General features: G+C 36.5%; 1 protein-coding gene across 2 annotated transcripts; it reads right to left on the bottom strand.

Moving 5' to 3' along the window:
• Positions 1–1,264: 1,264 nt before the first annotated feature.
• zgc:63587 (septin-2) lies at positions 1,265–26,719 on the bottom strand. Of its 2 annotated transcripts, none has more exons than XM_032577598.1 (12): positions 26,592–26,719; positions 20,669–20,717; positions 20,166–20,265; positions 19,993–20,079; positions 19,524–19,647; positions 18,629–18,763; positions 18,215–18,332; positions 5,108–5,209; positions 4,885–5,030; positions 4,598–4,681; positions 4,457–4,514; positions 1,265–2,006 (listed from the first exon to the last, which is right to left on the bottom strand). In XM_032577598.1, exons 2-12 carry the CDS (start codon positions 20,693–20,695, stop codon positions 1,941–1,943), a joined length of 1,047 nt encoding a protein of 348 aa, XP_032433489.1. In that variant the 5' UTR covers positions 20,696–20,717; positions 26,592–26,719; the 3' UTR covers positions 1,265–1,940. The 2 variants fall into 2 exon arrangements, with proteins under 2 accessions (XP_032433489.1, XP_032433490.1); XM_032577599.1 differs by having other exon boundaries at positions 26,567–26,685.
• Between the last annotated feature and the right edge of the window lie 259 nt (positions 26,720–26,978).

Below are 26,978 nucleotides of genomic sequence, written 5' to 3'. Positions count from 1 at the left end.
TCTGAGGTAATCTGATTGGTCTACAGACGGAGTCGCTGTCAGATCAGCCAATTAGATCTTAGGGTCCCTTTAAGGAGACACGATGAGATTAAATAATTTCCTTGTGGGTTGTATCACGCAAAATATAAAATGAATGAAAACAGAAACTATCTGATGACACGCAATGAATTCAGGTTTTTGTAATTTTGACATTTAATCTAAGTCTCCATTTTTATTCAATTTAAAACTACTGTATCTGTCCAAAATGGAAATACTGTCTTAACTCGTATTATTCAAGTATTTTCATTCAGAGTCGTTTTTTCTATGGTGATGCTGAGCAGGAAGGATCTCAGGGAGCAGTCAGTATTCCAACGAATCTGAAGAAGCCTCTCACTGAAGGAACTGTGGCCCATTGCCTCAGAAAGATAGAACAGCAGCATTTTTTCCACAACTTTATTTTCAGTTCTCACCATAAATATCTATGTTGAATTTCAAACCTTTTCAGCGTCATAGGAAGGTTGAGTATTTTATAGATTACTTGTACATTTAAATAATTCTAGATGTATTTTTTTTGTTAATTTGAAGAACTTATTGGTTGATTTCAATTGTTATAAATGTTTAAAATAATTTGGAAAGTGTGCTTCTTCACACAGAGGATCTCACTGCAGCCAACAAACAGGAAGGAAATCCTACAAGATGAAAAAAAAAAAACCTCAGACTAAACAAAAACATCCTGTTTGGAAAACACTTGATATCTTTGACTAAACTCTGAAACTAACATCCCAAAGAGCCTAAATAAAAACATAACAAGCAAAAAAGAACATATTACTTTAGTCATCAACAGATTTTATTTCAGAAAAGTACAAAAAAAAAAAGATTGTCGACAGCTAAATACAAGTCCTTTATGGCACATAGTTAAGAAATAATTGTTAACCCAAGATAAAGACAAAAAGATGAGGATGGCACATCAGATGGACAACAGCGTGGGAACAAAGATTCAATCTGGAGGGGATCTGGAGGAGAAAATAGAATACATATATTATCTCAAATAAACCTAGTTTCCCTCATCTTACATTTTATATTGAAAAGTTTGTCTTTTTGTATTATTTCCTCCTACCTGTGTTTTATTTGTAACCTTTACCTCAGTATCTTGCAGAAGTATAAGTTCTATTTTGACACTTTTAATGTGGTGAAATTGAAAGTATTTAAAGCGATAAGAAAACTTTTTCAAAGCGCTGCTCTCTGATCAGATCCCTGTGATCCAGTCTGATTATATTTTTTATTCATCTCTTTTTCTCATCAGGTTTTTATTCATCATTATTGTCGCTTTGATTTATTGTTCTTAAACGCTTTTAGATTCTTTAATATGTCTCTAATATGGATTTTCTTTTTAAGAAATGTGTAGTGTAGACAGTTTTAAACTGAAGTTAATACAGACATGATCACAACTGTTTTCAGTCTTTCAGCAGTTTGGAACTAAAACTGCAGACAAAAACAAGCAGGTGATTCTAAAGTACGGTTGGATTTTATTGTTAATTATTAAAGTTCTGCTGAATTGCAATGAACCAGATAAAACCGAGGAGCTGCAGCCGGCAGGACTGAAGGCAAAAAGAGGCTGAAAGTTTAATTAGACACAAAACAAAAGTTAAAACTGACAGCAAAACAGACAGAAACTGGCGGTGAAAGTAAGATTCAAACATCCTGTAAACTTTAGTGACGTCTTTTAGTACCGTTCTCAATGGCAGACAGACAACAACGACGTAAGGCTAATTAACGGATAAATGTTCATGATAGTCATCTTTTTTTAGAGAATAAAGAACAAAACAGAACAGTGTGGTTCTCCAGGCAGCTGGTGGATGGATGCGTAGCGGGAGCAAACAGACGAAGAAGCAGATGATGAAGATCCAGGTGTGATTCCTGATTGGAGGGTTTCTGTAAGTATGGTGGACGCTTCCCCTGTTTCACTCGTCAGATTTCATCTTCATCTGAGCCTGCATCTGAGCGAGCATCTCCTGCATGCGCCGCAGCTGCAGAGAAACATCGAAGATCATCAGAAAATTAAAAATAACCAATGAAAAACAAACATTAAGATGGTTTTCATACAGCTACATAAATATCTTTCATAGATTGACTGCGTAAAACCATTTAAAATTTCTGTGTATATTTTTATTATTTTCAGATGTAATGGCATCAGGAAAGTGACTAAAGTGTGTAATTAATGTTAAGAGTATTTGTTAGCAATTATTAAATAAAACAAGGGTTTTGGTGACTTTTAAAATATCTGTTGCCATCTTGTGGCTGTGAACGTTAACGTCAGCAAATACTATTTTCCTCTTTATTGTTTTAATTTGTATTAAAATAACCTTTTTCTTCTGTGTTTGATTATACCAGCAGAGAAAATAGAATACATATATTATCTCAAATAAACCTAGTTTCCCTCATCTTACATTTTATATTGAAAAGTTTGTCTTTTTGTATTATTTCCTCCTACCTGTGTTTTATTTGTAACCTTTACCTCAGTATCTTGCAGAAGTATAAGTTCTATTTTGACACTTTTAATGTGGTGAAATTGAAAGTATTTAAAGCGATAAGAAAACTTTTTCAAAGCGCTGCTCTCTGATCAGATCCCTGTGATCCAGTCTGATTATATTTTTTATTCATCTCTTTTTCTCATCAGGTTTTTATTCATCATTATTGTCGCTTTGATTTATTGTTCTTAAACGCTTTTAGATTCTTTAAAATGTTTAAAAGATTTTGAAAGAACATCTGGATGTGAAGCAGAGTCATAAACCCAAAAGTAAGATAAAACCTAATTACTGTAAATCATTGTTGTTATTTTTGTGAATCTGACTTTAAAGCATGTCAAACATGTCAGGCATCGAGAATCAAATAAATCAGCTTTAATATTCCTGAATTAACATTTAAGTTTAGTTACTGAAACATTAATTAGCTCTAGCTTTTATCACTGAATGATCCATACTGTTCGCTCATTTGGCATGCACTGAAGAAATGCTTAAAATGTGCATCAACAAAGAATAACATATTTATTTATTAAAGTACCACCTATCTTAGTAAATAAATCCTCTCACCTATAAGATGATCTATTTTCCTAGATGTAGTGATGAATAATATTTGTAATAATTTAAGTCAAAGATTATAATTCAGTAGAAAATTGTGTATTCTGTACAGAACTATAAGGTATTTATGCCATCAATGCGCCCTCTAGTGGTCTAATTTATAATAATCAGGTAATATAGTTAATATACTGTAGTTGAATGCAGTTCAACTATATTAATCTTTATTTCTTGCCATCTTTAAATTATATACTATTTTCACAATTACAATTAAATATAAAAGAAAGAAAAAAGACTTAAAAATGCCCTTTCTGGAAGAATTTCTTTTGCACACGGTCGAAATAGCTGACGGTACGGATGGTGAATTGACAGATTTTTATTACAACTATGCAAGTTGAAAACCTTTACAATCTCAAATTTGAGCTCCTATTTAATTATTGCAGCAAATAATAATTAAATATTGTTAATTAACTAACACAGTTAACAAAACAGAGCTGTTGAATCAGTTCCACTTGGCTCTTACTATTAACTTTAGATTTTAGGAGCAGAGGAAGTGACTGCAGTGGCGTTTCCTCCTGCTGCAACAATTACAACATGTAGAGAAAAGCAGTTCTTCTCGTCGGCGCTATGTGCCTGGAGGTTACTGAGGTCACTCCTTCCTTATAAAACTCAGCTAGGACATGCAGGGAGGAAGTGATGGCATATCCTGTCGGCATACTGCTTACAAACAACCGTGATTGAGCCCCAGCTGCAGCAGGCCAATCAAGAGCAATCAGTAAACAAAATTTAAAAATTAGGATGTTTTCCTTGCTTATAAATACAAGAAAAAGGGCAGAAAAGACGATAAGTGACCCTGAAATAGATTTTTTTTAAAAAAGAAGAGTAAATTTCCACCAAAAAAACTTGAGATTTATCTCAGAATTTTTCTAGAAAAAACAAGAAAATTTCTGTTGTTGAGAAGTCGAACATTTGCTAGAATAAAAAACTTACATTTTTTTAGATTAGTCTCAGAAATTCAAGAAAAAGCGTGGCAATTTCTGATATTGAAAAGTTGAAAATTTGTTAGAAAAAACTCACAAATGTTGTACAATAACCCCATAATTTCTGGAAAAAACAACATGGAATCTTCTGAATTTTTCCTAGCGGGTTTCTGACATTTGAAACTCAAATGTTTGAGAATTATTTTTAAAATTTGCTATAAAAACACTTCTGAAATTAATCTAGAAAATTTTGTAGTTTTTCTAGCAAATTTCTGACCTTTCAAACTCAGAAATATTCAGAAAGAGAAATGTTTTCTACAACATTTCTCTTTTTTTATTTATAGTAGCAGTAATACACCACCGTAAGCAGCAGTGCAGAGAAACTAGAGATCAGCTTGTGCAGCCTTCTTTATTTGTTTTTACCTCCAGCTCTTTCTGTAGCAGAATCTGGTCTTTATCCACCACATCCTCATCCACAGCTCTGCAGGAAAAACCAAAAAATGAATAAAATTAACCTGAATGAAAACAGCTGAGGGTTTCCTGCTGATCTGATCAGCGTCTCACCTGCCGGCTCTCTTCAGTCTCTCGGACCGGAAGTTCTCATAATGCAGATCCTGAGTTACTTCCTGGAGGTCTTGCATGTGGGTCCTAAAACAACCAAACATTCAGACAGCTTCATTCAGAAGCTTCAAGAGCTGTCTGAAGCTGTTGATAAGCTTCAGATGGCCACAAGAGGGCAGTAACGTTTTGCTTTAAGTCATTTTCCAAACTAGACCGGTTCTGTTGAAGTTTTCACATCTTACTCAAAAAAGTCCAGTAAGCTACAAGGTTTTATTGCCAAGGAGACTCACACAAGCATGGTGCGTAGCTTCAGGAAGTCATTGTGCTCTGGGTTTTCCACCTCCACCACCCCCCACGGGTACAGACGGCCACGTATCTTCTTCCCCTTCACCTCAATCAGCTGGTTGGACCCGATCACAGCAAAGGGGATGCTCGCCTGCAGAAAGGACGGTAAAAGTCAGTGGCTGCACAGAGAAACAAGGAGGAATATCTTGATGATGTTTATCCTCCCACCTTCAGCACTCGGGTCTGCTCCTTAAACTCCTCGTCTTCATCAGAGTCAGCGTCAGGAAGCTGGTAGATTTTGATGCCGTGCTCGGCGATTTCATCCAGGATCTGATGAGAGTTTGACAGGAAAACAAACCGTGAGGCTGAGGAGCAGAAACAGGTGGAAACAAACACAATCTATCGCTATCAATGTATCAGTTTCTGCCAGCATTTATTAATTATAACCAACATTATTAAAGATAATAAAACCTTGATCAAATTTATTGTGACAATGATAAGTCTAAATCCTAATGACAATAAATTAAACAACAAGCAATACGATAGACGTCCACCACTGACTGAAGAACATATTAAAAACCTTTGGCATATATTTGTACTCAACATGTTGTAGAACATTTACAACATTTAAAGCTGCAAATCTTTGGGGGATCTGTCTGTCTACTATATTTGCACATCTACAAAAAACTGAAATTTTGGTCCATTCTTTATAAAGCAGTTCAGGCTTGGTCAAGATAATAGAGATCAATAACATCTGGATTTATGAAAATAAAACAGTTGAACTTTATTTACTGATTGTGGAAGTTCTCAATGCAGTTGGCTGCATTGAATTTTATTTAGGGGCATCTGGGTAAAAGGGATAAATAGATTCTTGATTTTTAAATATTTTCATGTTCTCCTTTCACCTTGCAATTATGCTCAAACTTTTGTTTCAAAAATCTCAAGAAAATACATAATTTTGTAGTTAAAAGTTGTTGAAACAAAACAGTTCATGCGGTATGAATATTTTTACAAGGCACTGCGGAGTAAAGCAAACTTTAAAGACAACCGAAGAAATACATAAAAGTCAGAAAATAAAGTCATAATAATATGAAAATAAAGTCATAGAATAAAGACTTTTTATTTCGACTTTATTCTCATCTGAGAATAAAGTCGAAATAAAAGGGGAATAAAGTCGTAGTAAGAGAATAAAGTCATAATATTACAAGAATAAAGTCGCAATATTATTACTTTATTCTCATAATTGGGGAAACAGAATCCATTTCTATTAAAGGGTAAAAATAACAGCTCCAGCTTTCACTCGCCAAGTTTAAAAACTCGATAGTAATTTCCAGGTTTGCGTAAGAGCTTGTTGTTGCAGCAACACTTTTAATTAAAGCTCTGCCATGGAGGAAAAAGGCACGAGAGCAAAGCAGCAGACAGGTGAAATAATAACAGTCTGTGTGTGGATTCAAGCTCTTAATAAGTACGGAAAAAGGTCGCTCTCCCTCCTTTTTCTTCTCCGGCTGGTAAAGAAACAAGTAAAAACAAAGGAGCTTTCTTCTCTGCTACTGCAGGGACATATGTCACTATTTATTATTCTAAACATCAAAGCTGCATTTTTCTTTTGTTTTCACAAGAGCAGAATTTTTCATATTCACAATGTAGGTTTACATAAAGGAGCCAAGAAATGCCAAGTGTTGTTTTAGGGGGACTTTCATGTGCTTGCGTACATAATGGGACAGTAATGAGTCAGCTGGGGAAGTGAGCGCAGGTTCGCCTGTTGGAGTCCATGTTGTGGCGGCCGGCTTGTTTTCTCAGTGAGCGCTGGACGCCGAGTGTGTGTGTGAGATAGTGTGTGTGGGGCATTGTTGTGGGGCAGATCTAAAAACAAACAAGCTTCGCAGGACTCAGAGGAGAGCGTGACACCGGATCTGAGCCTCCTTCCCCCCCTTTGGTCATGTACGCAAAAACACCCGATGTACAGAAGCGCTGTGCGTGGCGGCTAAATAAACACGACTGTGACGAGGCTGAACACAAAGAATTTAGGGAAGCTGTACAGTCAGAAGGAAAAATAAACACGCTGATGGGAAAAATCGAGGCGCACAACAAATCGAAGCGGTCAGTAAGCAAATAAGATAAATTAGAATTCAGATCGTAGGATGAAATAAAATAAAAATTAAAAATAAAAAAAAAGCAGCTACAACTGAAACATGCTCAAAGGAAACTACACTTAAAAGTTTACCGGGTCATTCCTGAAGCACAGTTTTGTAGTCTGTCATCATCTGTTTGCAGCCCCTCCTAATCCAAAATGTCTGTTTACCAGAATTATTCTGCTCCGCAACTTGTGCTTAAAACAGCCTGACACCTGTAATCAGGACCTCTCATGGATCATCAGCTGCCAAAATCACCGCCTGCAGCAAATCCCTGTTGTCTCCTGCTGATTTAACAATGTAGGCCTCAACGCTACACCAGACTCTCCTCAAGAGTGAGCGAACGAGCAAGCTGTGTATTTTAGTTGGCACCTGCATGCTGGCAGGGGAAGCCATTTTGATTTTTATGACTATCCTGCTGGGCATTAATACGACACTGGCCCCAGCAAGCCTCCTTAATGTTGTTATGGTTGGCTGTACGGGTCCACTCCGCGATGTTCAGGGAACAAATCAACTGTTACACCAACCGGGTTCCTTCAGATATTTAATGTAAACATTCCTGACTTTTCTAGACTCAACTTGGCATTAGAAAATATTAAAAAATAAAGTTTATCATGATTTTAATGCGTATATATCCACAGTGAGCAGCAGAGTTTAAGAGAAGGAGAGATATAAAATAAGTTAAATAGCAGTAGGACACGAGGGAGGAAGGAACTGAAGGACAGACACAAGGAGGGAAGAAAGGAAAGGAGAGAAAAAAGGTATGGCAAAGAAAAAGTTTGGACAAATTAGAAGACAGAGGAAAGAAAGAAGGAGTAGGACAGAAAATATTTATGAAGGAAGGACAAAAAGGGGTAAGAAGGAAGGTAAGAGCAAGGAAGGAAAGGAGAGAGAGAGAAGAGAGGTAGGAAAAAAATCAGAAAAAAGACTATAGGACACAAAAGAGGAAGGAAGGCGGACTCAATGGAGGAAAGACAATAAAGAAGGAAGGAAGGGAAATAGGAGTCAAAAGAGGAAGGCATGGAGGTAGAACACAAGTAAGGATAGAAAGGAGAGAAAAAAGGGAGGAAGGAAAAAATGACACTAAAGAGGAAAGAAGGGAGGTAGGAGTCAAAGAAGGGTATAGGACACAAAATAGGAAGGGAAGGAGGCAGAAAGGAAGGACAGCATTTAGAAAATGAAACAGATGCGTACATAAATGTTTTAATGTTATTTTATTTTTCCAAACCTCTCCAGGAACCAAACACTCATGACTTTACCGCAGTATGGATCAGTGGAACCAAGTAAATATTACTTTATATTTTTGGAAACTAAGTATTTTTTTTGTTGCGGTATTTCATCATGTTGAGGTTGACTGAGGCTTACCAGTTAGAAATGGGTCAGGAATTTAAACGCCACAAGTCACAGCAAACATGGATTTATACAGAAAAGCAGGGATCAGACCGTTGTAGAAATAGCAACATTAGATATACTGCAGTGGTTATGTGTGGCCCAAATATAGCAATACCTGCAGGCCTATACATAGATATAATTACACAGAGGGATGTGGTGGGACAACAGCGAAGGTCGAACCAACACCGGCAATCAAAACAAGGTGCAGAGCCGTCATTAAAGGGATCAATGTTTTCACCATGTCAGCCTCAGATGGGAGTAATGTTTTTATGATTTGTTCATTTTCACACAAGCAAACCCACAAAAACAAGTGACTCAAACACCTAAATAATTTTCACAGGAGGAAAACCTGTGAGTCGAAACGCTGCTGACACATTCGCAGTTGCACAGTTTTTCTCACGTGCCTCTGGAGGACGGAGCTAATTCTCCTCTGGGGTGGCATCTTGCGTGTATCCACGAAACCTAAACTGCAACAATACTTGGAAGTGTACAAAAGCATTCCAAGGAAATCAACAATGAGCACACGGGGGAAAAAAACAAAACAATTAAATGCATCTTGGTATTAATCTACCTAGATTGAAAAGAGAATTGAAAACCTGCAGGAAGCAGGTTGGGGACACTTTGACGTAATGTTTATGTAACGGAGCAGCTCTCTGCCAGCTTCGTTAAGAAGCGCATCTGATCAGCTTTGGACCAACATTCGCTTTGAGAGAACATCTAAATCCTTGAAAAATCCAGCTTCTTTACACAAGCGGCCCTTTATCGTGCTCTTTTAAATAATATCAGTTTGCTCCAATCTCGTTATGAAAGGGAACAGTGTTTTAAAGCAAAGAGTAACTAATGGTGGACCGACTGGTGGGACAGTATGGGGCTGAGGGACTGGGGCCCTGTTTTTCCAAGGCTGAAGAATATATTAAAGGAAAATCCCAGCCACTGTGATTGCTCTGTGATCCTAATAACATTCCAGTTGATGCAAACAGCTGCTTGCTCTTTGCCTCGCAAAATAAAAAATAAAATCCTCTCTGCCATATTCCAACCAGAAATGCTCTTTGTAGCTTTCGAATGACTGCATGAAGTAGAAGGAAAATGATAAATAGGCACAAAATTGCAATTTTTTCTTATTTTGCTGCGTTTTACACTTTTTAAAACCCCCTTTTACTTGGAGGTACAGCTGAAATCTTTTTGTCTCTTTCAGCTTTGGACATCTACAGAAACAAATGTTTGCTCCCTTTTCCTTTTAAAATGGCTCAAAATCAGACAGAAAGAGAGAGTCTGTAAAATCAAGTGTTTTCGAGTGTAGCCACAGAGTCTCAGTGGAATTAGGTCTTTGTGGACTGCGTCACTTTTACACTCAATGATGCTTTGATCTAAAACCAAACACTTCAGGCTGTATGTTTATGAACATCCTGCTGAAGGCAAACCGTACACCTTAATTTTCCATCACGCAAAAATTGACTTTATGGTAAAAATTTAATTTTTTGGTCAATTTTGACATCTGGTGAGAAAAACTTTTTCCACATATTTGTAATGTCCCTACATGGGATGCAGAAAACCTCAATTAGAACTACGGCCTTCTTTCAACGGTGCTTTGCTTCTTGCCTCTAATCCACACTAATCAGATCAGTAGGAGAATCTGTCAGACAACTTTAACTGAACTCAGTAATTGCAGCTTTAGATCCTATTTTTAAGGACAGATAGATTTGTATGTCATCTACCCCACAGTGACAACAAATATTATGTCTAGTGATGATCCTAAAGGGAGCATGTCCAATGAGAACAGGATGGGGCCCAGGACAGATCCTTGAGGAACTCTCCAGGTAAGTAGAGCTGCAGCTGAAAAATTTTCATTTATCTTTACAGAGAAACTTCCCTCTGTTATGCATGATGGAAACAAAAGAAGAGCAGAACATTTAATGTCTACATATGGCTTGAGGCTCGTTAGGAGAAGGTGATGAACCATCCGGTTAAATGAAGCCATAAGGTCTACAAGTATCGGTAAAATTGTTCTTGAGTGTATTGGCACTTTTTAAAACCAGAATGGATTTGTCATTTACACACTACAAAGTTTGAACCAGTAAAGAAAAGTTTTCTCCCAAACTTAAGACAGAAAAGCTGGTTTAGAAATTGGTCTAAAATTTGAGAAGACAAATTTTAAACTGGATTTTAAATCCAGTTTAAAATAAAATAAAAGCTGAGAACACCGAGCCATGCACTATTAACAATTTGCTCTGTATACTTTGTAAAAAAGGAAACAATATTTCATGTTTAATTACAAAAACAAAGGGCAGACAAAGAGGAGAAAGAAAAGCTTATTTCTTGCTAGTTCACCATTCTTTCTCCTCTTTCAAAACTTAATTTGCCAACCTCAAAGATGAGAACAAACACTCGTCTCTTAGCGGGAAAAGCTTTTCAGCCAGTCATCTTTCTCCAGCCTGCAGAGAACCTGATGAGAGCGAGGGAGACCCAACAATACCTGAACCACAGGAGGGGGTAGCAGGGATTTAGACTTCAGACAAGCCTCTTGCAGAAAAAAGAATAACATGTTTGCATGCACTAACTTGTAGCCAACCTCTGCCTCACTTTCACTACTATAATCTGGCATTAATGGTAAAAAAGGGGAATAGATGGTGGGTAATTGTAGCCGCAGAAAGTCAGTGATTTACCAGAACAATTTGGCAATGGAGGAAAAAAAAAACAGGCTTACATCTTCAACCTACAGACATAGGTGGACAGAAGACCCAAACATTGTATTTTATTCAAATAAAAAGTAAAACGTTTCCAAAAAATTATGCAGGACTAAAAAAGTATTTGGTTTAAAAGTTACTGAAGCACTAACTGGTAAAAAAAAAAAAAAAAAAAAAAAAAAAAAAGAAAGTAAGAATTTAATTTCTAAAAATGATTTAATCAGACAGACCAAAATATAAAGTTATGTAGAAATCTTGGCACAAAAAGACCAAAATGGAAATAATTTATGTTAACAATTACAAAATCTATTTATTTCAATGTAAAACTTTAACAGGATCTGCAGGTGTGTGTCTGTGTCTGATGAATCTTTGGTTAAAACAAGCTTGTTCTTCCTTCAGTGAAGTTACTCAGTGGGTAGAGTATCCAGAAATATTAATCAAGAATAATGACACTTAATAAAATTACTCAAGTAAAACAAAATCGTACAAAATACTGATAAAAGTATTTCTCCCCAAAGGTTACTCAAGTAAATGTAGCCAGTTGCTACCCAACTCCGCCTACAGAGCATTTCGTTGTGACACAAAAACAATTTCTTTCTGTCCATGACATTAAAAAAAACCTTAGTATATTGACTACAAGTAAAAACATATTTATTAAAAGTAAAAAAAAAATGCATTCAAGGTTAGTGTGTCCCAACCACATGAGTACCATTGATCCACACACACACACACACACACACCCACCCACACACACACACACACACACGCATGCACACCCCTACACGCACCCCTACAAACGCACACACACACACTCACACACACTCCTATTGTCTGAGAAAAGTATTTGTACAGTTAAGACCACCCACCTCTCCGATCAAAGAGCACAGACACAATTGAGATATTCATGTAATCTTGTATTTAAGTGAGACTTTAAGAGGGGAAGCAGAGTGAATATAGGAATTCAACCAGACCAATATTTTTAAACTGGTCTAAGAGCTACACTAATACATGCAACAGATATAATCGACTCTTTAGCGGCGCTGCCCTTCAGCACTTTCTCAGAACAGAGGACCGTGTGTACTGGAGTTGCTCGCTCCATAAGGGAAAGCAGATATTTATTGTTTTAAAATCAGCGGAGATGTGAAGCAAGCCTGGGCACAATGACCGCAGGAGAGCAGGAAAATAAATATATCCGCGTGTTTGAAACACTCGCAGGAAAACGGCCAAGCACAAGAGCAAGGACGCGCACAGAATGAAGTCATTCCTGCTTTCATTTCAACTTTCTAAGAGAGTTTACAATCTGAGAAATGGTATAACAAACACGAGCAGTGGAAAAGCTGCTCAGAAAAGATCTATGAACAATAGATACAGACACATCTCAAAGAAAGTGAAACTCACACAAAGGAATGAACATTAGCCAAAAAATATAATTCCTAAAGAAAGTGTTTCTTCACAGAGTGCTGTAATCAAAACAAATTATTTGAAAGTTAAGTGGAAGGAAAACATTGGAGGAAAAAAATCCACAAACAACAGGGATAAACAGTCTTAAGAGGCCTGTTTGAGTTTGTGGACAGAGGAGACTGTGAGGTTGAGAAAATGGAGGAAATTTTAAATGCCGAAGTGGATGGCGTAGAGTTGATTGAGGAGGAAGAGGAGCAGATCATTCCCCCCAAAAAATGTGTTGCACGTTTGGAAACATCTTGGGTTCGGCAAAGATGGTGGAAAGAATCATTCCATCAACATAACTGGATGTGAAGTATTTATTCTTTCTTTTTTTTTTAAGGATGCAGGAGGTAAATGTTATCGTCCATTTATTGCTATCACGTTAAGCTGATCAATATATCATGATATGATTTTAAGTATCTGTATCGGTCTATTTTAGAGACTATTTTGTTCAAAGTATTAAAAACTAACATGTAGCTACAGCATTTTTGAGCTTCAGCTAATTTTCCATCATCACACAGGACAAACTGAATTTCTTAAATTTATTCTAAAGGTGGGTTAACAACCAAACGCATCTGACTCTTCAAGTTTGACTCATTTGCACTTTGAATGCAGACGCTTGACATTTTCCTCTACACTTAGCGTTTCTCCCGTCAGGTGCATCTAGTTTACATTCAATGTCTACGTGGAGGCGCGTCAGACGTGTCAAAATTGCTCTAGCCGGTATTTTTCTTTGCTGGCCTATTTGTCAGATGCATTGGACACTCCTGATGCGTCAAACGCTCCAATGTGCCTCCACATAGACTTTGAAACCAGACGGGCCTGACGCTCAAAACATGTTTGGTGTGAATGCACCATAAGGCTACTGTGTTCTTACTGAAGTCACATCTGGGGAAAAATATCATTTTTATCAAAACTTAATTTGCTTTTCACCCAGCGTTTTGCTTTGGGGGCGGAGGATAAAACTGATATGACTAACACTTTGTTGTTCAGCTCCAACCAGACAACATTATGTGTTGCTCCCTCTGCAATTCCAGTCTAAACCTGCTGTCCTCCCAGCTGAAAACAGTAATACAGTTTGAGACTAAAGCCCTATACAGGATATGACTTTAGGGTCCCAGACTGAGAGGATCAGCCTCTCAATATACCCTCCTCAGGGGCAATTTATAAACCAGGAGCATAGCAACCCCGGAGAAGGAAATTGGCATAAGATGGAAGGACAAAGTAAAAAAGCGCTTTGTGAGGCAGTTCCAGGAGAGGAACGACTCAGGAAAGCACAATTAAGGGGAGGAGAGGTGAACGATGGGAGAAATGTTCACCCCGTTCTCTGAGTCTCAGCTGTGCAACAGGCTGGACGGTTGAGTCTTTTCAATGGAAACAGTCTCGCCACATTACAGGAAACTTATATTGTTCCATACAAGCCGTTTCCACTCATAATAAGAGAATGGACAAGCACTGAGGAAAGCACAGGGGAGCAGGGATTTATTATGAGACGAATGGCTCCAAACTGTGAGAAAGTGCCAGCAAAACACAAACTAATAAATTGTGAGGGCAAAAACACTCTGCGTTATCCATCATCTCAGGGTTTCTGCTTCCTGGCGGGTTCTTGGCTCCTGGAGCTCTAAACTCAGAGGAAGGTTTGATGTCCTGCTTCATTAAACACAACTGACTGCTGAGAATCTGCCGCATAATTTAGCCAGAGGTGGGCAGAGTACCCAAAAATTATATGCAAGTAAAAGTACCATTACTTTAATATGTCTCTCCTCAAGTAAAAGTAAAAGTAGTCCTCCAAGAAATTACTCAAGAGCGATAAAGCACTTGGCAACAATGCTACTAAAGTACTGAGCAACCAATCAAAACATCATATAATATTTAAAATCAAATATAAAGTAAACAGGATCTGATCTGAAGCTTTCCACTTTGATTCCTTTGGAACAATTAAAATTAATTTTAAGACAAAAAGAGAAATCTTATAAAAAATTTCTCTTTTTTAATTCATATTTTATTTGAGTCAAATTTCTTAGTTGCTTGTTTTGTTAATTTTGTTTGTTTTATCAAAATGGGTCTCTGTTGTATCACAGATCTTGGATTTCAATGAGACAACCTGCATAAATAAAAGACAAATAAAAAAAAACAGAGTTATATGAAAATATTGGTATTTTAAGGACCAAAATGAAAATAATTCATATAAATAACAATTAAAACACAGCATAATCAGGCAAAATAAATATTTTTCCAAATTAATTGATTTTGATATTAGATTTATGAAACTTTAACAAAAACTGCAATCACTCAGTGAACTTACAATACACGCAGTACTTCATAATAAAGTTACTCAAATAAAAGTAAAAAATACAATGTTAGAAAAATACACCAAAAAGTTGTTTTTTTCTTCTAAAAAGTTACTTTAATAAATGTAACCAGACAAGAAATACTTGAACTAATCTGATCAAACCTACTAATACACAAGCCAGCTCCTTTAAAAGACACTTAATAAAGATAAATATGTATGCATAAATAATACACAAAAAATACTTCATATATGATTTATGCAGGGAATTCTGACTTATCACATTATTTGTTGAAATAATAAATAACTGGGTTACACACAATAATTCCAGCAGCATACTGAGTAAAATGAAATGGGATGAAACTGAAACTTGTGCATGCTCAACCTGCAGCCAAACAAGAGATAGGAGGAATAATCTGCACTCATTAGAGACATGGTGCCATTTCTAAATGAAGATTTGTCAATTAAGCCTCTAGATTTCCTGTCGATAACATCTTTCCAAGAAACTCACAATCACTAGAAAGATTTAAAGATAAAGTCTGAGCTCAGAAAGGAAAACAGGACAAAAACATTTATCTGTAGGTGCAGATAACAGAAACAAAATGGGCTGCTAAATCCTCAGCGGTATGGGTTTCTGAGAAAAGATGTGAGGATTTCTTAGAAAGTTTTGTTTAACTCTTTAGCTAATTGCTCCTTGGTGTACAATGGGAAATGTCTGTTAAGGGAACATTTAGAGGAGCTTTGGACAAACAGATGGACAGATAAACTCACAGACAGATACTGCAGCACTTTTATTTGTGCTGCTATGACTACATGTTTACCACAGAAGAAAACACATTAAGAGGGGTGTAAAGACAAATGTCACGTCCGACTTCTAATCAGGACACGTGACCTGCTCCAAGCTGCCAAGCTCGGGTTTGTTTCTGGGACAGAGTGGTGACAGGAAACATGGTTTTGTTCATGTTTGGTGCCAGAGGAACACTTAAAAGGTCTAGGAAGGTTAGACCATCAAACAACACAGCAGTCTAACTATAAAGTCATTTTTATCACAATGGAGATGGATTTCTGTGATTTTTTTAAATGGCTCCCACAGGTAAAAAAAATAATATAGAAAAAAGCATAATGTGTAATTTTTATGTCCATGTCTTTTGATATGTTCATAAAAGTTAACCTTTAAAAAAAAAAAAAGACAAAAGACCGTCACTTTCATGATCAACATGAGACAACCTAAAGAGCCTCGGTGATAAACGAGGGAGTTGAAAGCAGAAAGTGAGGAGAAACGAAGTGGGAAAACCGAGAACAGAGCAGCCGGCTGCCTACTTTGATGCCTGCAAGGCATCCGACTCCAAGACCTGAATGAGACGCTGGTGGGAGGTCCGAGTACGAAGAGGAGGACAGACAGACTGGCAGTCAATACAAATCATGAAAAGATTAAAAACCTCAAGTTATGACTGCATGTTTTTAAAGAAGCTGTCCACAGTCGCCATATGCTTGATCAGCAGAACGGCTTGTTGGAATGTCAACAACTCGATCAAATTGACTTGGCTTCCTTAGATTAAAACTTGATAATCAACTGAATTTCATTTGGTACTTGTATCTGATTATATTTTATGATTGGGTTATAACTTGGTATGAATTGGATCCAGTCGTCCTTTAGAAAGAAATTACATTCATAGTCATTTGGTGCTGTATGAATAAAACTGAACTAGGATTGGAATCAGTTCATAAAAGCAGCTGAAAAAGAAACTCAGAGGCAGCGAGACACAAGATTAAGAGTCAAAATTATTAGTAATGGGTTAAAGTTCCTCTCTGAGGTTCTTTATCAGCTGCTATTCGTTTGTTTTATCTCGTTCTTCATCACACATAACATAAACAGAAGAATGTTGAGCAATATTAAGCACCACCAACCTTGAAACTCATGACCACTAAACATCTTGCAGCTACAATAAAGCAGAAAATCAGAAATGTTGCCTATAAATGAATTTTTAAGTTATTTGAATCATTTTGGGAAATGTTTTAGCCCTATTTATAAAGATACTCTCACTCAAATACTGCAACCTCTTCTTGTCATTTCTGCATGACCTGCAGCTCTAGAAAACCTCCTGGTTATTCCATCAAATTTTGATTCCTGAGCCCTTCCTGAGTTAAAACATTAGTATTGTTGTTTCTAAATGAACATGCACTTGTTTTCTTTACATTTTCTGAGATCTGAAAGCACTGCAGGATGAGAAAATTTCTCATTTTCTGCAAAGAAATCCAAAAATTTTGCTTGAAATTTCAGAGACATGTCAGTTCATTTTACTTAAATATGTACCTCTGAAAAGTAAAATTAGAGAAACTGATCATTTTAAATTTTTCCAGGAAATATATTCTCGTGACTCCTGTTTTCAGAAAGGAAAAATACATTTAATTTTAATTAAAAGGCTTTCAAGAAAAAAAAGAAACACAGATGTGTTTGACTTGTTCTCAGTCCCAACTGGGAAAAAAGATAAGCAAAAATGTTTAAGATGTTTTTTTTAATAAGAATATTTTATTTCTATATAAATTTAATGTATTTAAGGATTGAGATGGTTTGGGGGATTGAATTTAACCGTGTTATGCCCCCCAGATATTAAGGGTTAGAAGTGAGGAAGCAAATGTTTCTGCTGTTCCTTGTTGGGTTAATTTGTACAGGTATATTGTAGAACTGGGCTGGTCTGAGTGGTTGCTTTACTTATAAAAGCTGTAAGAAACCTAAAAAAAAACCAGAGGCTCATGTTCGCAACTAAAACACCAACATTATTTGTGTGGCGGGCTAAAGAAGCAGGAAAGTCTGCTAACTAATAATGAATATGTGAGGTTATCACTTGAAAACACTCACAAGTGTCCATAAAATAAGGTGTTACTACGTCCTTCCCCTGTGGACAGCAGGAAGCCGAGGAGCGTGCAGACAGGCAGGCAGGCAGACACCTGGGTCAGCTCCAACAGGAAGTATGTGGAGCAACTTATAACTGGATATGTGTTGCATCCATGTTATATACAACACTTCTGTTCCTTCTACAGTTTCCTCTCATTTATTGCCCCTCCCTAGACTTTTAAAGAATCTGCTGGTGTCATGAAAAACACAAAAAGGTCATACATCACTGTAATCACACAGGGAAGCACTACTGCTTTTCAAAACAAACAGAAAAACGCCAGACACAGAAAGCTTCCAGTACGCATGGAAGAAAGATTTAGGTTTCACCCAAGTATTCTGTCATTAATTTGTTAATTTGGACCACATGTCAGGAATAAACCTTTCACCTGCAGGTAGAATAAAACAAATATATGGAAGATCCTAAAGAAATGCAGCAATACTTTTATCTCCATGTCTCCTGTGGAGAAATCAGCTTTAACAACAAGACATGAAACTCACCCTTCTCTTCAGACGATCCCTCTCCCTCAGTGTGAGCGTATCAGCCTTGGCGATTACTGGAACAATGTTGACTTTGCTGTGGATGGCCTTCATAAACTCCACATCCAGAGGCTTTAGACTGGGAGAGAGAAGAAACAAGGAGATTAATCAGGAAGAAAATAATAAAACATGAAAACAGCAGACCCAAGGAAGAGGAACAGGACAGGAGAAAAGCTGAAAACGGATAAAACAGAACTGAATGATTAGAGGAAGCTAAAGTTTGCTTTACAAAATCTTTAAAAATAGAAACAGTTTAGCCAGAAGAAACTTAAGAAGAAAAAAAACACATCTCTGTCTCAACAGTTTTAAACCAAAATACTGCTTATATTTACTTTAGTATAATCAAAATTTGTGACATATTTGCATTATTTTTACCCGTGTCCAAATGGAGAAATGAAATAAAAGCAGCAGTGCACCCTGTTGTCCACTATGTGCCTCCGGTTCAGCCCACTCTCGTCATGTAGGTATCGCTCAAACTGATTGTCAATATACTGGATGATGGTCTTGAAGCTGATGTCAGAAAAACAAAACACAGATACATACTCTTTAAAAACAATTAGATAAGGCAAAGGCAAAGGAAGTAAAACAGATATATATGGACGACATATTGAACTCTTCAATGAAATTTTTGTGTTTTTATAGACAGATAAGGGCAAAATTACTCAAATAACTGAAAGATTTAGGTTCATAATCTTTTAATTTTATTGACTTGTTTCTTCTGACTGGAAGCTCTACTAACATCTCGGAGTCGTCATAATCCTGACATGGAGGGAGGTAAAGATTAGGGTGATGGTAAGGAGGCCTTCCAACTTTAAAGACAATTAAAGACAAATAACCAAAATACCAGCATAAACATGCAAAAAGCTTATCAGCACTTATAAAAGGTGTTCTATTAGTTTAATAGAAAAATGCTTTTCAGCTGATTATTGAGAAGTAAATAAAGTTTTCAAAAGTAATGTTTTTGTCTAAATTTATATAGAAATAAATTATTCTTATTAAAAAAAACATCTTAAACATTGTTCTTTATCTTTGTTCCCAGTTGTGACTGGGAAAAAGTCAAACATATCTGTTTCTTTTTTTTTCTTTGAAAGCCTTTTAATTAAAATTAAATGCATTTTTCCTTTTTGAAAACGGGAGTTACAAGAATATATTTCCACACATAAAAGCAGAATAAGAAAAACAAATGAAGATCCATACTTATTTCACACCACCAGACATTATCTAAAAGTATAACAGGTTTATGAGGATGATTATGTTAAATCAGATGTACCAGTCTTGGCTGTCGATGGCGTCGCCATATCCAGGGGTGTCAACCACGGTGAGCCGAAGCTTCACCCCTCTCTCCTCGATTTCAACAGTGGATGCCTCGATTTGGACTGTCCGCTCAATTTTTTCTGAGGGGTTAAAAAAAAAAAGAGTAAACAAAAGCACAACACCTCTGAAAATACCGTTAATGTATTTATACAAGGTTAAAAATATAATTTCTCCCTATATGTGCCAAATACTTCAAAACCAGAAAAGTTGACTTCTTAAACTTTTTGCAGTTACAAAACTTGGCCAATTTTTTTTTCAGTAAAACAAATCCTAATCTGGCTGAGTCATAAGAAGGGCCGTCATTTTGAAGGCTGCAGCATTCCAAACGGTCCTCCTCAAATAAAGCTCAGCTGGAGACTTAGATGCAGACATTTCTTCTTTATTACAGAGTCTGTAAGCATGTGCAAGTGAATTAGAGAGCGTACCAGCAGCTCCAGGGATGTAGCGCTCAGGGTAGAGATCAGTAAGAAACAGGCTGTTTATAAGTGTTGATTTGCCCAACCCGGACTCTCCTATTTAAAAAAATTGAAGAAAATTCATTATGTATTAAAAAAACAAGCAAATAAATCAACATATGCAGTTAAGAGTGATCACTCACCAACTACCATAAGGGTGAATTCAAAGCCTTTCTTCACAGATTTTCTGTGCACTTGATTTGGAAGGTTTGCAAAACCAACATAACCAGCTGAATCTGGAAACTGAAAAACATTGAAAAAAGAACATCTCAAATCTGTAACGTGAGATATAAAATTCAGATTATAACATAGCAATAAAAACCATAGCAGAGCAAATTTATTTTATGAGCTTGTTTTCTTATGCTTCACCAATTTCAGTGAATAAACTGGTCATTTCTTAAGCTCTAAGTAAGTGCAGATGTAGGTGAGATTGCTGGCAAAGCACATCACTGGAAAATGTCAGCAGCCAATAAAATAAAGTCAAGAAGCACTTGAGTTTAGACAGGATTTCCTTTTTAAATGCTAATACAAGCATGTGGGCAAAACATTAGTACCAAAATAAGTCACATGGATCTCATTAGTAAGCTCTCTTCCAAATGTGGGAATCTAAAGCAAAACTACACGGTTGTGTCATTCTTATCCTCACCTTTCCTTTTTCTCCAGACTGCGACATCACTACTTGTTAAGACTTACGCCTGCAAGTAAAAGGAAAAGATTAATTGGAGGATGATGTAGCATGGTCTATAACATCTCATGTACAAAGCTAAAACAGAATTAAACCAAAAAAAAAACATGTGATAAAGCTGAACTCCATAGATACACCTGCTGCAGAATAGCAGGTGTTTCATCTAGGAGTGCACCCAATTCACTCTTCTCACTATATCACTCCAAATGGTTGACAAAGGAACAAAACCAGTGGTTAAATCAGCAACATGATGACTGAGCAGGAAGACTGGACTTCATTTTATCAGCAGTGAACTGGCTCCTGAGTTGCAATGTGAGGAACATTAGAGTAAAGTAATAGTGTCAGACGCAAATTCAGGATGATCCTGAAACCATTTATTTGGGACTAGGTGCCGTGGAAATCTGAGCCCAGTCCATTGGTATGTAACGAACCAATCAAGTGCATGAACACTTTGGGAATGAAAGCATTAAATATATAACGTTGTAGTTTTGGGCCCCCTTTTGTAAGCACATGAAAGTGGGCAGAGATTCTTGATACTGACAGGGTGGTTTCACCAAGCCTGTAGGGAGAACAATGGATGTTTAACCTCTTGGTTCCTGAAACTTTTCCGATATGGGCCAGCTCAGCTGAAGGAGAACACGTGTCTCACCCTTTACTAGAGTTCAAGGTCAAGGACTACACAGCCACACCAATCATTTAGGGAGGAAAAGACAAGGGGAGTGACCCGGTCAACGCAAGATGGAAAGTGTTAGAGACTGCCCCAAGAAATTAGAGCTGATTAAAAGGAAATAGGCTCGCATAGAAATATTTATGTGACCTTGAATTTAAAAATGCAGATGTCAGACGGTTTGCGAGAAATCAATTATCAGTAAATTGATAAATGAAAACAAAACAGATTTTAGTCTTCTGTTAGCAGCTTTAAAATGCATGACAAACTCATTTTAATTTTTTGTCCCATATCAAGACATTTAATGTTGTTAAAATGCCGGTTGTGCCACAATGAATTGATAAAACCCATTAAGAAGCTTAAAATCTTATTGAGCTTTGAGAATGTGTTCTCAGTTATGCCATTACCATTATGTTACTTGAAAATGGTCTCAAAATAACAATATTATTGTTTATGACAATAACTTTGGGGACAATTTATTGTCCAGCAAAATTTGTTAAGGTGCAGGCCTACTCCTGCAACGTTCAAAATCTTATAAAAGCAGCAGCTGAATCGAATAACAAGATTTGAACAGCGAGCAAAAGACGTCCAAATCAGAATCCAATTCCCAACTTGAAACTCAGAAAATCAAACTTCCAAGTACAACCAGAACAGACAAGCACTTCAACCTACCAAACAGCTTTATAGAGAATCTGAAAAATTTATTATTCGTGTACTAAAGTCTAATACTGCAAAGTCTGAGAAGTAGTGGCATACAAAAAAAAAAAGTCAATCCCTTTTGAGTATTTTACATGTGAAAGTGTTAGCCCTCTGGTGACATAGGAGACATTGCCATTACATGAGTCACCTTTCTGGCCATCACGTAATCTGCCTTGAATCGTATGAATATCCTTCTAGTAATTCAGTGAGCACCAGATAAGCTAAAGTGCATTATTTCAGCCTTGGAACAAAGTGGGGAACACACCAACAGACTGACTCACAGCCCAGGGTAACACCAGCCTAATCACTGGTTTCTAGCCTAAAAACACACCTAATGCAATAATTAATGTCTTTTCTTTTCTAACAGACTTGTGAGCGACCAAAGTGGGCCACACGAGCGCATTCATGTGCATCAAACACATACACCAACCCCAAAGTGTTGTTCCTCGTCCGGCTCTGTGGGAACCAGCATTAGTCCGGCAGCAGATTAATTAAACTGTTCCAAAACCACAGCTGTAATCTCACAAAGACAACACTACAGGACACACACGTAGGAGGCACACTTCAATAAGGCTTTCTTAATAATAGCCACTTAATCGGCTGGACTGCCAAACAGCTTACACACCAAAACACACAGCGACCAGCGGGTCGTGCTTGTGATAGATTGAACTATTGAGAAAAATGCCACATCAAAAACAGTGAAATTTAAAACCTGTAAGACAAGTTTACAGATCATTTATTAGTTGACAAAATGCTACAAAATTTCAGAAAAGGTCTAACGATCCTAATGGAAATATGTAACTTCTCCACAAGTGGAGTCTAAATAACTTATTAGGAAGACAGATCGGATTTTACGAACTAAAGTCTTGATGAGCCAAAATAACAAACCTGGCAATAATTCACAGTAAACAATCCCAGAACTGGTGAACATTAAGAAACAGTGACTGGTTCATATGTACATCTCCTCAAAGCTGAATGTTGTGGCTATTAGTCTCATTGTTGCGAGATAATAATCAGGTGTCAGATGTTTTTAAAATGTTGTACCCTCTGCATTTCTTTGACTACATCTCTATTCGTTTTCAACATCATGCTTGTGGTCCAAGCACTTCCATAGAGAGGAAGTGCTTGGTGGTTTATAAATTTTAACAACCTCAAAGAGGCGTTTCATCCACACAAATTTAATACGAAAGACTGAGACTCAAGGCATCCACAGCGTCTTGCATGTCAAAAACCAGAATGACAGAGGTTGTATGTTGACGATTAATACAACATACAAGTGTCTTAATAAGCTCATAGCTGATCAATTATAATTTGATTACATTCTGTAAGAAAAACTGATTAAAGAGGCTAAATGCAGTGAATGTGAACAAACTCAACTCTACCAATTTTATTCTTCTTTTCACATTTTTTGAATCATATTGAGAGAGCTTGCCTTTTTGGAGCATTTGGTTTTTGAACTTGTGAAAAAACTTCATTATTGTTGACAATTTGAAGACAAGTTTGCTGGACCAAAGAAATTTCCCTTAAGAAATTGAAATGTCATAGTTTTTCCTCATAGTTCTAATATTATATATTACATTTTAAGAACTTTGATAAAAAATAAAAAGCATAAAATAATCTTCAGTTGTAGTTTTTTTAAATAAATCAATTGGTTGAAGATCAAAATCTATTTCCTTGATTAGCCTTTTCTATCATGAGATGCTGCTGAAATGTTTCCCCCTCTTCATTAAACATAACCTGTTGCTGAGAGTGCTAATTTTACATTTAGAAATTTAATAATTATCAAATTAGATACTATTTTATATTTTGTGTGACTCAAAACTACTACATCTATCTTTACTTACTTATCTGCAGAGGTTTTTTTTAACCCACGTAAGTTTCTCAGTTTGTACAACAATCTTTTTATTTACTGATTTGTCCTTTATTGAGGTCTGGCCAACAAATTATTGATGTAGTTCTATTTTTTGGTTGATTTTAAAGCAATGAGCAATATGTTTATTACAAAACATGGTGAGTGAGCAGTTATCTGTACAACCAAAATTTTTTATTTAAAAATGCAATTATAGGAGATGTGACTAATAATAATAATAAAAAAACAAGAATAAAAGCAAAACTGTGAAGGTTACTATAATTAATTTTCTAAGTTAAAATGGTTCATTTAGATGTGAAGACTGGTGTCTTCTGCGTTTGTGAATTATTGTTTTTTTATTCAGTTTTTCTCCGCTGCGTAACAAGATTATTCAAAACCTCTAACACAATAACGCTGGCCCACTTTGTCTGTCAATATGAGTCATGTTTTGTTGTTGCATTCACACCTCTCAGGAAAACAGGACGAAACATCCTCTGGTAGTTTTGTAGATGGGTGCATTGGTGTTTGAGTGGGAGATAAAGTCACAGGAAAGGAGAAAGGTCAGAGACTGGTCAGGGATCAGGGTTCAGAGACGCTATTCGCCGGAAGGATACATTCCTTTGATATCAAATTTATTTGTCCAGCTAAGTTGTTTTCTGTAGTAGGAGACAGCTGTGGACATTAGATTACAGCTCCTAGAGTCAGTCCTTGTGCTTGAAGCACTAAACATTCAGTAAGAATGGAAGTGAATTACGCAGGCTGTCAGTGGGCCAAAAACACAAGCAAAGATGAATGATAATTCTTCAATAGTGGCCTGCTGCCACATCTAAGCAACATAATACAAATATTTAATGGTTTCCCACTCTTATTGTCAAGTTGTCTGAAAGTGGAATTAATTATTGTGCCACACAATAAATAATAATCAAATAAAGGAAGAAGTTTTAGAATATGCCACAAGTGGGCTTAATATTAATTTTTTCGCACAAATGAGTGAAACCAGCCTATTTTACGTCAGACCTGTCAGAAGCATTAGATTTTTTTATGATTAAGAAATGCATCAAATATAAGAACTACCAGGCTGTGTTTTTGTCTGTTATTGGACAAGCTGGAATAGAAAATGTTGGCAGGTTTTGAGAAATTGCACAGTTAAGGAAACGGTCTACTACCTATATAGGAAATACATACAAGGGCTATTGTTGATAGTACTGAATTTACTAGTTTTGGTTAATGCAAATATGAAGAAATAAACTATGTCATTCATAAAATTTCTTGGATGTGCAGCTTTCCTCTTCATCAAAAAAGACAGACATTTTCAAAGTTCTTATTTCCATAAACTCACGTCTCATTGTTGACTCAGTATTTATTTCTTCGTTATTACTATTGTTTTATTTTATTTTATTCATCTAAAAAACAGTTTTTAATTGAATTCCTGTCCAACCCTTGTAAGTAGTACTAAAATAAACATATTACTGCGTATTATACTTATTTTGCATAATTTTTAATGCTACTTTTATTTAGAAAGCCCAGTTTAATTGCATGTGGAGAAAATTTCACTTTCCAATTGTAGAATAAGTTACAGTTTTGGCAGAAAACACCGCTAATAAGGCTCCCACTCTTTTCTGGTGTCGCTACTTTTGGTTCTGAAATACATAACCATCATTCGACCACAATAGAAAGGCTTCCTGAGGTTCTGTGTAGTTAAAAAAATGTTTAACCATCCAAGCTTTCACTACAAATTTGAACTTTTTAAGTTTGAATATTTAATAAGAAACCACTACAGTGCTATATAAATAGGTAACTAAAATAAAATAACTCTGATTAGGAGCACATTGCACTTTGAGATGTACAACAATTATTGAGCTATAATCTGTCTTGTAAATCAGATATGTAGTAACTTTAGTTTACTGTGTTTTTGATGATCCAGAAAGAGACATTTCTATAACTTTGCTCTGTTTTAATAATTATTAGAGTAACCTCTTTGATTGTTCATCGTAGTTTGTCGGGAAATGCTTATGTAACCCTTCTTCTTCTCAGCTTCTTCTCAAACCCTTCAGTCTCAGCCTTCCCTGTATATATGAAGAATAAATATTCAATCTAATCAAATCTATTTATAGTAGACATTTAAAATTGAATCCAACTCATTTTTAATAAACGTTTAAAAACAAAACAATAAGTGAGTTCAAATCCCTCAAAAACGTATAATTATTTTCTTTAAGACAAAAAAGAATAAGAATGTGTTTGGACAAGTGTAAAGTGATGAAGGGAAAAATAAACTTTAAATCATCTCAAAAAGTCTTAGGGCCTCGGAGTTTGTAACATTGATGTCCACCACACCCAGTTTGTCAGACATTAAGTTTACAAAATACCAACTGGGACAAGGTCACTGTTGTTTTGACCTACACCCTAAGTTAAATCCAACATAACATATAATAACCTTACTCTCTCCTGCTTTAACGCTATATTTTATAAACAGATTTTAGGCGTAAAACAGAAGGGAACCTGGCCTAACGTTACATGCCAAACTTTAGCTTGCAACAGTTGTTACCGCGACCGGTGTCGTGTTCCCAACTCGGCTTCCACAGACTCTCCAGCGAGCTCTTTTCCACAAACTCCAAATAAACTCAATTTTTCGGATCAAACTTACTTTTAACGGGCGCGCCGCGTCTTACCTGCACGGTATTCTGAGGTATAGTTAATCAACGGGAGCCTTTACGCTGTTGCTACTTTCCCAGCCCAGGAAGGGGAACCCGGAAACTGCTTCCCTAAGTCCGCCCTCCTCCAACCAACAAGCTGCTGGTCAACGGCTGTCCCGTAGTGTAACTGCCGCCATTACGGCTCAGCAGAGTGGGTGGCTGAGCCATTCATGTCCTGACACATTAGACCCAATATGGCGGACACAGAACTTTAGTCACTTTAATCGTCTGTTTTTCAACGTCTCTTAACTGTTAAAGCCATTTCTGATTAGTTGCAGGTAGCGTCCAAATTGTCACAATAAAAAACATGTTTTATCATGGAAAATAATGATAAAACATCATCATTATTTGACAATAATGTTA

The sequence above is a fragment of the Xiphophorus hellerii genome, chromosome 12 (assembly GCF_003331165.1).
Source record: "Xiphophorus hellerii strain 12219 chromosome 12, Xiphophorus_hellerii-4.1, whole genome shotgun sequence".
Lineage (NCBI taxonomy): Eukaryota > Metazoa > Chordata > Actinopteri > Cyprinodontiformes > Poeciliidae > Xiphophorus > Xiphophorus hellerii.
Note: the sequence above shows the minus strand (reverse complement) of the source record. Positions and strands in the feature narration are given on the sequence as shown.

Excerpts from the sequence above, each read along its gene's own strand:
- zgc:63587 (XM_032577598.1), bottom strand. The coding sequence starts at position 20,695 with ATGTCGCAGTCTGGAGAAAAAGGAAAG. Across the intron at positions 20,080-20,165 it reads ATTCACCCTTATGGTAGTTG|GAGAGTCCGGGTTGGGCAAA; the intron begins GTGAGTGATCAC and ends TTTTTTAAATAG. Across the intron at positions 19,648-19,992 it reads CTACATCCCTGGAGCTGCTG|AAAAAATTGAGCGGACAGTC; the intron begins GTACGCTCTCTA and ends TTAACCCCTCAG.